The 14,929-nt window shown below is 38.6% G+C and overlaps 1 protein-coding gene across 1 annotated transcript in view; it reads right to left on the bottom strand.

Moving 5' to 3' along the window:
* The window catches only part of ly75 (lymphocyte antigen 75), a 66,925-nt gene that overhangs the window by 21,737 nt on the left and 30,259 nt on the right, over positions 1 to 14,929 (bottom strand). The window contains exons 14-21 of the mRNA XM_085805431.1: positions 14,131 to 14,209; positions 13,005 to 13,076; positions 10,692 to 10,815; positions 10,324 to 10,359; positions 8,111 to 8,280; positions 3,713 to 3,777; positions 3,553 to 3,617; positions 304 to 440 (exon numbers count right to left, since the gene is read on the bottom strand). Of these exons, the coding sequence (XP_085661557.1) occupies positions 304 to 440; positions 3,553 to 3,617; positions 3,713 to 3,777; positions 8,111 to 8,280; positions 10,324 to 10,359; positions 10,692 to 10,815; positions 13,005 to 13,076; positions 14,131 to 14,209 (748 nt within the window). The remainder of the gene's footprint in view (positions 1 to 303; positions 441 to 3,552; positions 3,618 to 3,712; positions 3,778 to 8,110; positions 8,281 to 10,323; positions 10,360 to 10,691; positions 10,816 to 13,004; positions 13,077 to 14,130; positions 14,210 to 14,929) is intronic.

The following is a 14,929-nucleotide window of genomic DNA, read 5'->3' as shown; positions in this document are numbered from 1 at the left end:
AATTTATGAGTATAAAGTCGTTCATTTCCTACGAGAAAAAAGTCATAACATTACGAGAATAAAGTCGTAAATTTACGAGTTTGTGATTTTTTTATTTGTCAATGTGGCCCTAATACTCCGTTGTAGATTTAAGTTAAGTTTGTTAGTTTTTTTAATCTTTCTCTGTGGTTTGTGAGAATCGACCTCTAACAACCGGAGTGAATCTGGGTGTGTGAGTGTGTGTGTGAACCTTGTTCCTGAAGGCCAGCGAGGTGTGTGTGTGTGTGTGTGTGTGTGTGTGTGTGTGTGTGTGTGTGTGTGAACCTTGTTCCTGAAGGCCAGCGACATGTTTCCACAGGGCAGTCCGCCGGGCGCCGGGTCCAGAGGGTTTATCTCCACCGACGTCGCGTTGTGTCTCTCGCACACGAAGGGCAAACGCTGTCGACAGCTGACCTCAAAGTCTGGAGGTAAAACACATGAACACACTGTTATCAGCTCTTATAACGGAAAGGTGAAATCCTGCGATCTGATTGGTTGTTAACCGTGGTATAATGAGCAGTTACCACGGCTACTATTCTAAAGCCTTATCACAGCGTAGGCTATCACTCCACCTCAGGCACGTATGACTGGTATGAATGGAAGTTGTTGTCATGTATCCATGACAACGGACTGTTGCAGTCCGTAGCAAAAGACAGTCGATGTTTTTACGATGTTAAAAATGTAGTAAAGTAGTGTAACTGACATGTTGAAGGTGAACTTTGACCTCCAGAGGGTTAACAATGGTAGAGGGGACTGAGCAGTGACAGAGGAAAAGACCTGGGGTCTCATTATAACCGTTGCGTACGCACAAAACAAGCCTGAAAGTGGCGTACGTGACTTTCCACGCCAAGGTTGTGATCTATAAAAAACTAACTTGACGTGAGAATGTGCGCAGCCCTAAGCAAACTCTGAGCCATGCGTACGCTGGTTTGGAGGAAAAGGGGAATTGGCGACACAGACGGTGTGGTGGTGAACTGAAGTCACACTCAGGAAATGATGATTGAGAAGAACGATTATGTTTTTATTATCGGCCGTCACACATTTAATTTCAACCCGTATGCGTTAGATCCATGTTGCCACGGTGATTTAATTCAGCGCCCTTATTTTGCATCGGACTGGTGTTTCAGAAACATCTTCTTTGAATCTAACTTAAAATTCAAAATCAAAATTCCTTCTCTATATTTAATCACCACCGTCTCTCTGTCATATTGTTCACTCCCAGAGCGCAGGAGGAGGAGAGGAGGCGCGGCTGCATGGGATAAATACATGGTGTAAATAACTATATGTTCCTATGATACTGTGAACATATGATCGAGAGTCAATTAAATCTCAAACCCTAGAGAAAAAAATCCAGTAATCGTTCGCACAATTGTTACATTCTGTTTTCTTGTCTTCTTGTTTCTTATTTCTTTTATCGATCAGTCTAATTACTGTAATGTATGAATACAGCGGTGAGCCCCGTGCGTAATGCTGCACCACGGCACCGCTGGAGGAGAAAGGAGGGAGAGGGAGACCATGATGAAGGTTAATAACTCGTTTCAGATTAGAACTGTTGTCATTGTTGTAACTATGAGCCGAACCGCAGCATGTGAGAGGGCAGCGCACCAAAACAACACCGCGTGCGCTCTGAGCCGCTGACGCCGTTAACAGCTGCAGCAACACGTCACGTTGTCACTTTCACACCTGCAGCTGATTCACAACACCGACAGAACAACAGCACGTCAGGCTCATTGACATGCAGATCACATTCATGTGGTGGTTTGCATTGACCATCTAGGGTTAAAACAGGGCGTGTACAGGGCGGAACGTGAAGCGGATTCAGCTGCGCACACTCGTAGGAACTCTGTGATCTATAAAGGGAAGTTTGCCTGCAAGTGTGCGTACGCAGGGTTTTATAAGTCTGAATATTTACTGGCGCACGCAAAACTTGGCTTTTGGCCGTACGTACACTTTTAGTAACGATCCCACGCACAGTTTTATAAATGAGACCCCAGATGCAGAGCTACTTGGAGCTAACGTCTGGAGAGGTGGGACTAGTTTTTTCACAGTGAGGCTATTTTATTGGATAATATGTATTTCTGGTCTGTTTTGTTAAACCTGCACTGACACTTTTACACAAATGAAGTTCCTAACGGAAAAATAAAGTTATTTGAATTGAATTGAATTGAATTGAATAAAACTACATGAAATTGATTGCGTATCCGTCTTTCATATTGTCATTATTGGTAACCGTTTTATAAAAGCAATAGATCACTCCAGTCCGTGGTCTATGCTCATTATACCACGGCGAAGCGTCGGGCCGAACAACGCCCCTTAGCCGTGGTATAATGAGCATAGACCACGGCCTGTCGTGATATATTGCTTAAATATCACATAACTCATTTTATATTGTCATGAGCTGCTTTGGATTATTTTACAAAACACTTTTAAATATTTGTTTTATTTTCTCCTGTTTGAACTGTTTACAGTTATTGCTTTAACCCTTCGAGGTCTGGAGCCACCTGTTTTGGTTGTTTTTGAATACTTTTTATTTTACCTTTATTTATATACCACACAAATCTTTTTAAATATACTATATCAGCACAATATACATTTTTCACTTTAACCTGCTTTATTAACATATTGAGCCCCCAAAAAGACACAAAACAAAGTATTATCAGCTGTACCACTTTTTTTGTTTTGTAAAATGACAAAAAAAGATATGATGCCTCATGCCTGCCAATCTCATCCCACTGTTATGCTCAGATAAATATTTTTGTAATATCAAATTAACACTATCATATCTCTGGTTTTACATGGTCTATCAATGTTAAACTGAAACTGAGAGACAGTTTCAAATCTGCACTTTCCATTTTTGCACAGGTGACCTAGTTCTGTTTTGTTTTTTGTTACTGTGCTTTGAAAACATCACGTGATCATGAGATTAAAGTTAAACAGTTTATATAAAACCCAGTTTATTGTAACATGTTCATTTGCGTTGCATTTACATTGTGGTTTTTCCTAATTCTCTTTAATTTGTTAAATTACTGGTGTTAAACTGCAGAGGCTCACAGTACAACTCAGTATAAGATGTTATTATAAAGTAGGTTAAAGTGAAAAAAAAGGTCAGATCATAGGTGTAGTTATATATGTGGTATAAAAAGGTAAAAACAGGCTCTAGATCTCGAAAGCTTAACACAATAATATTTTGTTCCTCTCTTTTTTTTTGACTCCCAACAGGCAGACTTAAATATCTCAGCAGGTTGAAACTTCAATGAAACAATATTTTTCTAATTCTACAGTGATAGATTTAACCTGCTGGAAACATGAGACTGTGTGTTTTATTATATCTATACTGTAAATACTATACTATAAATCTATATATAATGATATTTAACCGATATATAAACCGTAATGAATATCAGATGAACAGCTTGCTATCTCTACATGTACCTGTCACTTTTTATTTCTACAGATATTTTTCTTTTTGACTGTTAGAAACGTCTTTAACCCGCTCAGGTAGGAACAGAAAACACGTTGATGTCGTTTCCTCACCTGGAAAAACTCTTTCAGAGCTGATGCTGATGCACCGGCCCAGGAAAGACGAATGGTAAAAGTACCTGGAATAAAACAAATATCACAATCAGCATCACATACACAGTTACACACACAGGAATAATAATAATATATGTCTGTTTGATACAGTGTCACTTACGTGATAGAAAATATCGGCTCTCTCATATCGACCCACCAGTTCTGCTTTGGAGAACTTGAGTTGATCTGTTTTTGAAAAAAAAAGCATGAAAGTTTAAGTTTAAGTTCTGCATCATAAAATAATGATAAAATCAACTTTGTGAAGAGTTTCTGCATAAAAACAAGAACTAAAAACTAAACTAACTAAAAAAAAAATACTTGAAAACATAAAAAAGAGCTGAATATCTATGAAAATAAAGCATTTCAAAGAATATCTTGCGTGTTATATAGATAAATATATTTAATATTGAGCTGTAATAATCTGTGACTGTACTTTTAAGTGATTACATGGTGGAAGAATTTACTTTTACTTCATAATGTGATTTGTATCATTGTACATTTTTCCGTGACACTGTTTGACCGATCCCAGTTGTATTTTCACTTTTCCATGTCCAGGGAAGATTTTTTTCCACACTGATTAGTCTCTACAAATCAAATTACAGCCCCCACCCACCCTTGAGGAAAGAAAAATGTAAACAGGGTAAAGAGAGATAAACAACAAGACAGGGAACGACTAGTTTACTCTTTTTGTCCATTTCTGCTGTCTGAAATAATGTTAATGTGCTTTTAATGATGAAAAGATGAGACTATGAATTTCAAAAAAGGAGGAAAAATGTTGGGGGAAATATCAGAAATCTTCCTGGAGGTGTGTCGGTGTATGTTTGACTGACAGTGACTGGCAGCCAATCAGAGTAAACCGCTGTAAAACAAACACGAGCAGCCACCACAAGAAGAGAAAGTGTGTTTTTGTGTTTTTTAAAGTTTGATCAGAAACAGGGAATCAAACGTGATGTTGTTGTTGTTGCTCAGACTCAGTGTGTGTGTGTGTGTGTAGCAGGCAGCTGCTGTGTGTGTGTGTAGCAGGCAGCTGCTGTGTGTGTGTGTGTGTGTGTGTGTGTGTGTGTGTGTGTGTGTGTGTGACTAAGTGTCCCCGTCTGCTCTGCCCACGATGACACAACGCTGATGTCACCGCTTTATGAAACATCAAAATAATAAAGTCTCGGTCCAACACAGAGTTCTTCTGGATAATTCATGGAAAAGCAGCAGGAAGGAACACGTGTAGAAACTGCAGCAAAATAAAAACTTCTTTCTGTCTTAAACTGCACTAAACGTGAAACCATGACAACCCTGTTGCCATCCCATCACATCACATCACAGCAGCTGTAACCAGGTCTGTTGGCTCAAACAAGACTTTACAAAAACACATAAATGAGAAGTTTAAAGGTAGAGTCTGGAGTTTTGTTCGTTGCAGTTTGTAAACAGAAAAGTGAAACTCTAGCTGCCACCCTCCTCTCGGGCGCAACTGTGTAACCCAGACAGCAGCGGTTGTCATGACAACAAAGGAAAGGAAATTAGAAGACTAGAAGCCCACAGGTGATGATTAAGACGGATTTCATTTATATAAGTCTAGCATATATTTTTGGGCAAAAAAACTCCAGACCCAACCTTTAAGGAATTAAATAAAAGTTTATCTGCTCCAAACAAATAAATTAGTAAATTTTCCCTTTTGTATGTAATGTCTGTGTGTATTTTTCAGTGTTTTATTCCCACTGACAATTAAAACTAGAAAAAGCATTTCCAAGAATGGAAATGGTGTGACTGCTGATAGCAACTGAACGCTGTTGCAGAATTAGCAAATAGTGCAAGCAGTGATCACCATACAAATGTTTGACCAAGGTCGGAATCGAACCCACAACCTCATGGTCATTAGACTTCCACTCTGCCTCTAGGCCACAGTGCACACACAGTTGTGGAGACTGTTGTCTGTTAATGATCTGCACACTGTCAACATCAAGAAAGCTTGAGAGTCAAGCTTGAATGACTTAGAATGAAAATTTCTGTGAATTTCAGGCTGAGAGCAGCAGTTTCAACATGAAGCAAGTTATCAGAAGTCAACAGAGGACGACTGGGGAAATAATTCACTGTAATTGTTGTTGAGGCAAGATTTGAACCAGCAACCTTCAGGTCTCCAGACCAGCAAGCTAACCACTAGGCTACAGACAGAGACAGTATGTGAGGGGTAAAGAAAACCTTTGATAAGAGGATCACTGGCTTCTGCTTAAAAAAAAAAGTAAGGAATCGAACCCATGACCTCATGATCAATAAACCTTTACTCTGCCACTTCGCCACAGAGAGCACAGACATAAGCATGTTGCCATTGTAATGTGATGATGTGCTGCAAACGGTGGCAGAAGCAATTAATGCGTCTCTTAACAAACACCTGTAACCAACTGGACTACAGACAGAGTTGTGGAGAACTCTCAGCATTGGGCTGAATGAGAGCAGAGAGCTCCCTGGCTGCATTTAAAAAATATTTTAAATTATTATCTAAGTCTCTTTGCATTTTTGACCAGAATTTTAGCCAGAAGACAAGTGTGGCTACAAAACTGGAGAAAATAATTTGTCTAGAGTTTAATTTGCAGAAAAAGTTAAATATTTTAAAAAGTATAAATAGTTAAAAAGAGAAAAGTAATGACGATAAAGTTCAAAAAAAGCTGCACGTTTTGATATATGAATTGTTGAAATAGCACAACACCTAACACACTAACCATATGGCCACAGAGAACCTGAGTTACAATGAGCTTTATACTATGAGGAATCAAAGACTGTCCAATGACAGCTGAATAATTGGAATCAAAAGTCAAGCAATGATGTGAAATGACTGAGGCAGGAATCGAACCCATGACCATATGATCACTAAACCTTTACTCTGCCACTCGGCTACAGAGAGCACACTGCTTTCAAGACTGTTGTCATTCATTGTAATGTGATGATGTGCTGCAAACTGGTACGAGTAATCAAGGAGATAACAAACACCTGTAACCAATTGAAGGCGGTGGAGGAGAGCAGAATTCAACATAACATAACAAGAGTTCTTCCCTTGGATTCGAACCAGTGACCTTAGGGTTGGCAAGCAGCCACCCTAACCCCTACACTACAGTGTAGCTGTGAAGAAGAGAGGTTGAGACTTTGATGAATGTGAGATTTTTCAATGATGTTTAAAATAAAGAGTAATTAGTATAGATTAGCCACACCAAGTAAGGAGAGGACTTTTTTGTGACCTGTGACTATTTTTTGGTGAATTAAAATGAATTAAAAAGCACTTAACAGCAAGTTACAAAGTTGAGCTCCTTCTCCTGCTGATGTGAAAAAAATGCATTGGGCTGAATGGGAGCAGAGAGCTCCCTGGCTGCATTTAAAAAATATTTAAAATTATTATCCAAGTCTCTTTGCATTTTTGACCAGAATTTTAGCCAGAAGACAAGTGTGGCTACAAAACTGGAGAAAATAATTTGTCTAGAGTTTAATTTGTGGCCGTGCTGACAGTTTAGCCAGAAAAACTCTAGAATGTTTTTTTGCCTCTATCCACTCTGACACCACTCTGGCTCTGCTCGTTAGACGCAACACACACACATTATAAAGCTGAAAAAAATCAGAAAAAGTTAAATATTTTAAAAAGTATAAAGAGTTAAAAAGAGAAAAGTAATGCCGATAAAGTTCAAAAAAAGCTGCACGTTTTGATATATGAATTGTTGAAATAGCACAAAGTATGAAGGACTAGAAGAAGACCGTAAAAAGGCGGAAGAAAATGGCCAAACAGAAGAACAATAGTGTGACTGCTTCAGCAGTCACACTAACTAAACCAGAGAAAGGTAGTCTGTGTTTTAGTGTCATTGCAAAACTGTAATATGAAACTGAAACTGACTGTTTTTTTGTTTGAGGCTTTTGTAAAATGTATCGGTATCGGCATCGGCATCTGATAATACCACCTTTGGTTTTATTTGGTATCGGATCGGAATGAAACTTCTCACTAGTTCAGACCTGGGATTAATAAATACAGCTGTGAACTATAATACCATCAAAGATTAGACACAGTACGCCTTATGTCAACTGGGTGAACAGTAAAAAATCTGATTAATTCTTAAACAGACATGGGACAGAGCAGATATGATTGTAAATTTATGAGTAAATGGGTAGAAAAAGGTGAAACTTCCCAGATCGAGACAAATAAATGGCCCCATGTTTAAACAAGTAAGTATTTATAGAGAGAACAACCTGATTAATGAACAGGGAGGGTGGAAGAGGGAGAGTTTCAGGAAACTATACGATCTGTTTTGTTATTATTATTGTTCATTTTATGTTTTGTATTTTATTTCTGATGTGAATAATCTGCTGGAAACTCAATAAAAATTGGACTAATAATAAATAATTCATCCATGATCCATCTGTTATAACGCTAATCCATGCAGGGTCACATGTCGATCCCAGCTGACATAGAGGGAGAGAGCTGGTCCACCCACAGACAAAGACAACCTCACACACACACACACACACACACACACACACGTGCATGACTTACCCCGGCCAGGTACTGCTGGACCTTGAAGGCGGCCGTGGAGGACGACGGCGCCGCCAGTTTGCTGCCGTTGGCGCGGCAGAAGGTCTCGGCGTCGTCGTGCGACAGTTTGGGCTCCTGAATGAACCAGAACTCAGACCCGTCCACGAAGAGGGAGGTCTCATGGTGCCCACCTGACACACACACAGACACACACACACACACACACACACACACACACACATAAACACACACACACACACACACACACACACACACAATACATCCACACACACACACACACACACACACACACACACACACACACACACACACACACACACACACACACACACACACAATACATATACACGCACACACACACACACACAATACATATAAACACATTCAAAACCATGACATCAGACACTTTAATGACATGATACGTGACATTAAGGTACATTTAAGATGGTTTTAAAGGGATAGTTCACCAAAATTTCATTCCTCATTATCTCCTCCCCCTCACGTGGACTAAGGGCTGGGAGAAGTTTCAGAGTCCTCCGTGTCTTCTCTGAGTTACAGGGGGTCTCGGCGTAGCAGTGCATGTCCATATAACGGTTGCAAATGGATACCAACTGTCTTCGTAACAAAAAGACACACCAAAAAACATCCAAATACCTCCATGCTGCTCGTAGGTAATGTCCCTCTTGTATCGAAGCCCCGAAATGCGAAATTGTCCCGAAAAAAATTTAATTCGTCAAATTTGGACAAACCAGGGTCCGTCGTCTTCCCAGTTCGTCCAAATTTGATGAACCGGGAAGAGGAGCTTCGAGAAGCTTCCGCTACAAACAAGCTTGAAATATAGACTTATTTAAATTTTTTCGGGACAATTTCGCATTTCGGGGCTTCAATACAAGACGGACATTACATACGAGCAGCATGGAGGTATTTGGATGTTTTTTGGTGTGTCTTTTTGTTACGAAGACAGTTGGTATCCATTTGCAACCGTCATATGGACATGCACTGCTACGCCGAGACCCCCTGTAACTCAGAGAAGCCACGGAGGACTCTGAAACTTCTCCCAGCCCTTAGTCCACATGAGGGGGAGGAGATAATGAGTGAAATTTCAATTTTGGGTGAACTATCCCTTTAACTGTGATGATCACAAAAGTGCATTGAAAGATTGAAGATGTTTATCGTTTCTGTTTAGGATGTACCGAGGATGTACTGAGTTAAAAGCAAGGCCGAATAGACTACTGTATTAGTGGCGTGTGACGCAATGACGCAATCAAACAAGGTGCAGCAGTGTTTCCCACAGGATTTCAGGAGACCATGGCGCAGAGGGGGGGGGGTTTCAACACTGTGCAATTAGCGCGATATAGCGCATTTACGGTACGGGAGAGAGACTGCAGGTGGAGGGGCTGACTGGCAGAGATGACAGACAGTGAAACGCTGTTTAATTCATTCATTCATTTTTTTTCTGTGAGAGACTGTGGCGGGCCGAAACAGTGTGCAGCGACGCGGTGACCTGGCGCCTTCGGTGAAATGTCGGCAGTGTAAAGATATTTTAAAGTGTTGGAGAGCGAGAAAAGAATTGCAGTTTGCAACGAGTGTTTAACCAAACTATCTAGAGGGGGTTCTTCTTCTGCAAAGACCTCATTTAAAAGCCAAACACCCTGAACAGCAAAGGCTACTGGAATATTTAAAAAAAAAAGTCAGAATATTCAATAAACATTTACTTTCTTTGAAAAACATGTCTAAAAACTTATTCTAGGCTATTTATGCAATATTGAAAATATTCGGTATTTGGTTTGGTTTGGTTTAATTTTATTCGGCTTCAGCCACAAATTTTCATTGCGGTGCATCCCTAATTTCTGTATTTTATCTGTCAGCACTTTTCAGTTGTATATTATGTATTTTATTTATATAATTAACAAGCCAGTGATGACAGAGGCTCTGTATGAACTATGACTATTGATTTGTCTTGTAATGACAGATACAAGACAGAAGAGATCTGCACAAAGCAAACTGAAGACTTTTCTAAGAGTTACCGACTACAAGACCTGGAGATGATCCGTGCATGTCGAATGATCGTACAAGAAAATAAACACAGATCAATCAATAAATAAATATATAAATAAACAAACAAACCCCTGGCCACTGACGGATCAGAGTTAAAGTCACAAGACACAATAATCACAATCTGACCACAAATTCTGGGAAGATTTGGTCCTTACCAGGATTGTACCACTCCGGGTTCTTTGGCGTCTTTCCTGTCGAAGCATCAACAAAGAACGGATTAGAGGGCAGAATAAATAAACACACAAAAATCTAATGTTACATCCCAGTAGATTTACTATGAATAAAAACAAAACTAAAACAGTCAGGAGTCTCATGTGGAGAAACTTGTGTCTGGGTGGTCGGTCGCACAAAATGTAGCTGCTGTAAGCAACTGTTAGAGCTCTACACAAACAAAAAGAGAAAGACACAACACTCCTTTACACCCACACTACACTACACTACACTACACTACACTACACTACACTACACTACACTACACTACACTACACTACACAGCGGGGCAATAACGTGCTGGTGTTCTTACCCCGGGGTATCTGACAGACCCACTCCAGTTTGGCGTCACAGTGGAACGGCGCCGGGTAGAACGGCGTGGCCTGGAAGTCGTAGTGCAGAAACACAAAGAAGTGCTTCAAGGTGCTCCGGGTCGTCTGACGAAGGACACACAACAATGACAACATATTTAGGGATGTCACCATTATATAGTCACTGTGTGTTACGATTATCACAATTATTATGCATTAATTAATTTCACAACAATATGAATGTGTAAAATGAAATATAGTCAAAATATACTTACATTTCTAATTATTTACACAAACTATTTAAGTATCTATTAATATAGGACTGATTATTAACCCTCCAGGGGAAGTGTTTGAAATATTCAAGTCAATAATTGTCATCTAAGTTTATTTTAATCTTTTTTTTTTAATTACAAATGACACTCTAGCTTTTAAATTCCTACCAATTCAGTGTAACGTGTGTAATCTTTTTTGGAAAGTGACGGTATTTAGGAATCTATATGATTAACTAATTGTGGCGTTTAATACCGCGATTAATTGCGAAAATAAGTAATTGTCGTGACATCCCTATATATAATATATATTACAATTACATATTAATATAATTAAAAACATCACCTACTGCCTGGAGATTTTGGGGAAATGCATCTCAGACACTTAACTTAAACTCCATGACTTAGTAAACTACAAGACTGCACAGATGATTCATAAAGTTCATAACAACTTGTTGCTGAGCAAAACTGTTCACATGTGAAGAAAAAGCAAATATCAACTTAAAGGACTATGTATGTTTATCAAATCAAAAGCTATGACTCATATTAAATGTAGCCTACGTCCATGGGGCGAATTTATGGAACAATCTTCAGGATGAATTGAAATTATGTGAGACATTTCAAAGATAATTGATAAATATAAGCAAACTGTAAGTGTTGTTTGATTGTTGCTGGGGCAGATTGTCGACTGGTGTGTTGTGTGTTCAGTTGGTACATGTATTGTCGCCTTTGCAGAAACGCACTCAGAAACGCACACAAGAGGAAACGGTGTAAAAATGAATCTGCTATAGTTAGTTAGTGTGAGAGAGGTGATAAAAAGTAGGGCGTCGTAAGCCGAGAGCTGCAGCCTCGACCTTTTACTGTACGGGTTTGATTTACACGATATGATATGATACGTGTGGTTGGATTGTTCCGTTTGTCGCATGACCGAAATAAACATATCAATCTATATATACAGTATATAATATATACAGCTCTGGAAAAAATTAAGAGACCACTCCCAAAATGATCGGTTTCTCTGGTTTTACTATTTATAGGTATGTGTTTGAGTAAAATTCAATTTTAAAATTTTACTACCGACAACATTTCTCCCAAAATTGAAACAAAAATATTGTCATTTAGAGCTTTTATTGGCTGAAAATAACTAAACTAGTCTAAATAACAAAAAATATCAAGTCTTTTCAGACCTTGAATAATAATAATAATAATAATAATGCAAAGAAACCATGTTCATATTTATTCCTAAACAACACAGCAAGAATATTTGAACTCAGGAAGAGTTTATAAATCAGTTTTTGTGGGATAATGTCGATGTTTAATCCCAGCAGTGGTTTTTATAATCTTCCTATAAAACCAGATGTGGTTCAGATGATCGATGACCTCATCAGTGTCTCATTAAGTAGAATGAGTTTGTGTTTGTGTTGGTGTTTAAAAAAGAAAAGAGAAGAATGACCGTCATACATGTAGATATGCTTTAAGAAACATTTGTGAAAGTGCTCTCTGTATATACATATATATATATATATATATATAACACTGTACAATAAGAGAAGTTCCACATGTGCAACATCACACATCTTCTTCCTTCCTGCAGCTCGGAGACAGCGTGAGAAGAGAGCGTCTCTCTGACAACACAATCACTGACTGAGATACTCTAAGTCAGAGCAAAGGTCATCGCCTGAGCCACAACACAGCAGCGCCAAAACTAAATCTTAAAAGAAAACAGAACAAAAACAGAGAGTGAAGCGAGTGAACCTCCTGTTCCGACCAACTGCTGTTTGTGGGATTTTTGTTGAAACACACGGTGAAGTCATGCATGAGTCAAACGGAGGAGGATTTCAGCTGCAGCTCGACTCATCGTGACTCTCACAGACAGACGACGAATGGTTTTGATTCACAGATCAGTTTAGAAAGAAAAAGAAAAAGAAAAAGAAAAGAAAAGAAAAAAAAGCTTTGACTGAGGTTGTTAGACTAAAACAACCTGGCACGAAAATGCTTCTTTTTTTTCTCTCTGTTGTTGTAGTATAAATGTGCACGGCAGCTCACCTTGAACGCAGTGCAGTCTCGTTCATACGCGTCGTCCTCGTGGAAGTCGTGATGCAACACGTCCATGGACACCTGTTGGGAACACATTGAATAAACATGTGATGTGATGAGTCTTTCTAAATGTCAGCTGGCTCTTTAATCAATTGTAAATCTGAAATTCACTTTTATAAAAACGCCTTAGAAAACCAGTGGTGCACCTTTTTTATATTTTATCCTATTTTTGTCTTTTTGGACTTTCACACTGTAACTTTTGGTTTTAAATATCTTAAATATCGGTCAAAGGACACTTATTTTATTATTTATCTTTCTTTCTGCTGTTTGCTGTCAAGTCAAGTCAAGGTTTATCTATAAAGCACATTTAAAAAACAACCTCAGATGAAGTGCTGCACAGCTATTAAAATACAATATAGATAATAATGCACAAGTATAATAATAAATAAAGTGATAACACTTTATAATAAGTACACACTAAATACTGAATTCTTCATTTATAACACATGAATACTCATTAGTATGTAGTTTATAAACACAGTTAAAAATATTTGACTCATCATTGATAAGCACTAACTGTATTTATAAACTACATAGTAATGAGTATTCATGCGTTATAAATGAAGAATTCAGTATTTATTAATGCTTAACTAATGCTTAAGTGTGTACTTACTATAAAGTGTTACCAATTACCATCTTACATTTTTTGTATCTAATCTATTTATCTACTTATTATTATCATTATTATTATTATCTAGGATTAAACATTATTAGTTACAGTCACATTTCCAGCAATATTTCCAGCAATTTTCAATCCCATTCATATCATATCAATAATTAATGGTTGAAATACACTGACTGAGCTCATACCTAATATTACTTTTTATACATATATATATATTTTCAATACATGTATATGTGTTTTCATATGTGTTAGTGAGGGATTCAGGGCTCAGCCTGGTTATAAAGATGGTTGACGCCTCCATTATGTTTGTGAGGAGCAGTTTTTGGATCTCACAGTGGAGGCCAAACCTGTTTTTATACGACGTGTTAAAGGTGCTTATTACATCTGTAGCGTTAGATATTTCAACACTTGTATACAGTATATATATAATATTCAAAGTAGTGAACTCACAGGGCGACTGTCGCTCCACGCCCAGGAGCGATCCGACGGGTTCCTCCTGTTCAGGCCGACCCAGAAGTAGCGATTATCACTGCAACAAAAACAAAACAAAACACAGAGTCGACCAATCAGTGAAGAGGTGTGATGCACAGTACAGTGTAATAAAACCAGGAGATGATGATGGTCTGTGTGAAAACAGCTGCATGTTTATGTGAGGAGAAGGTACAGGTTGAACTCTGAGGTATTTGCCTCATCAAGACAAAACACGTCTGGTGCTGAGGGACCGGTGACAGGTGACGAGTCCACGGAGGTTAAAGCCAAGCAGCACAAACTGTTTTCATGTGTTCACGTCAGAACGTTAAAGAAATCACAATGACAAACACATTAATGCCAGTCATACCTCATAAAAAGAAAACATACAGTACTTATGTTACGTACTGTAAATTCTCAAATAAAAGCCGAGGGTCAGTTTCTATTTTCAGGTTCTTGTAAATGTACAAAATCTCTCAATAGTCCACTGGATCGCCTGTTCAAGCAGTTTCGTCGTGCTTACAATAGTTAGACCTCTCGGCTTAAATCGCTGTGTTTCCCCTCGGTGCCACTGTTGCATCCATCTTCTGTTAAAACTTTAGTCAACATGGACTCGCTACACGTCGTTATATCGCTGAGATTCTCCACAATTCAGTCGCTCAGTTCAGTTTAAAGAAACGAACCGGTCCTTTCTGAGGACTCAGTATAATGTAGACAAACCCAGGACGCTCATTTTCGACGAGCAAAAGATTTGTATGAAATGAATTAAAAGCCAGTCACC

This window comes from Trachurus japonicus, chromosome 3 (assembly GCF_045865225.1).
Source record: "Trachurus japonicus isolate A0001 chromosome 3, Traja_1.0".
NCBI lineage: Eukaryota > Metazoa > Chordata > Actinopteri > Carangiformes > Carangidae > Trachurus > Trachurus japonicus.
The sequence above is the reverse complement of the archived record's forward strand: the minus strand, read 5'-3'. Positions and strand labels throughout refer to the sequence as shown.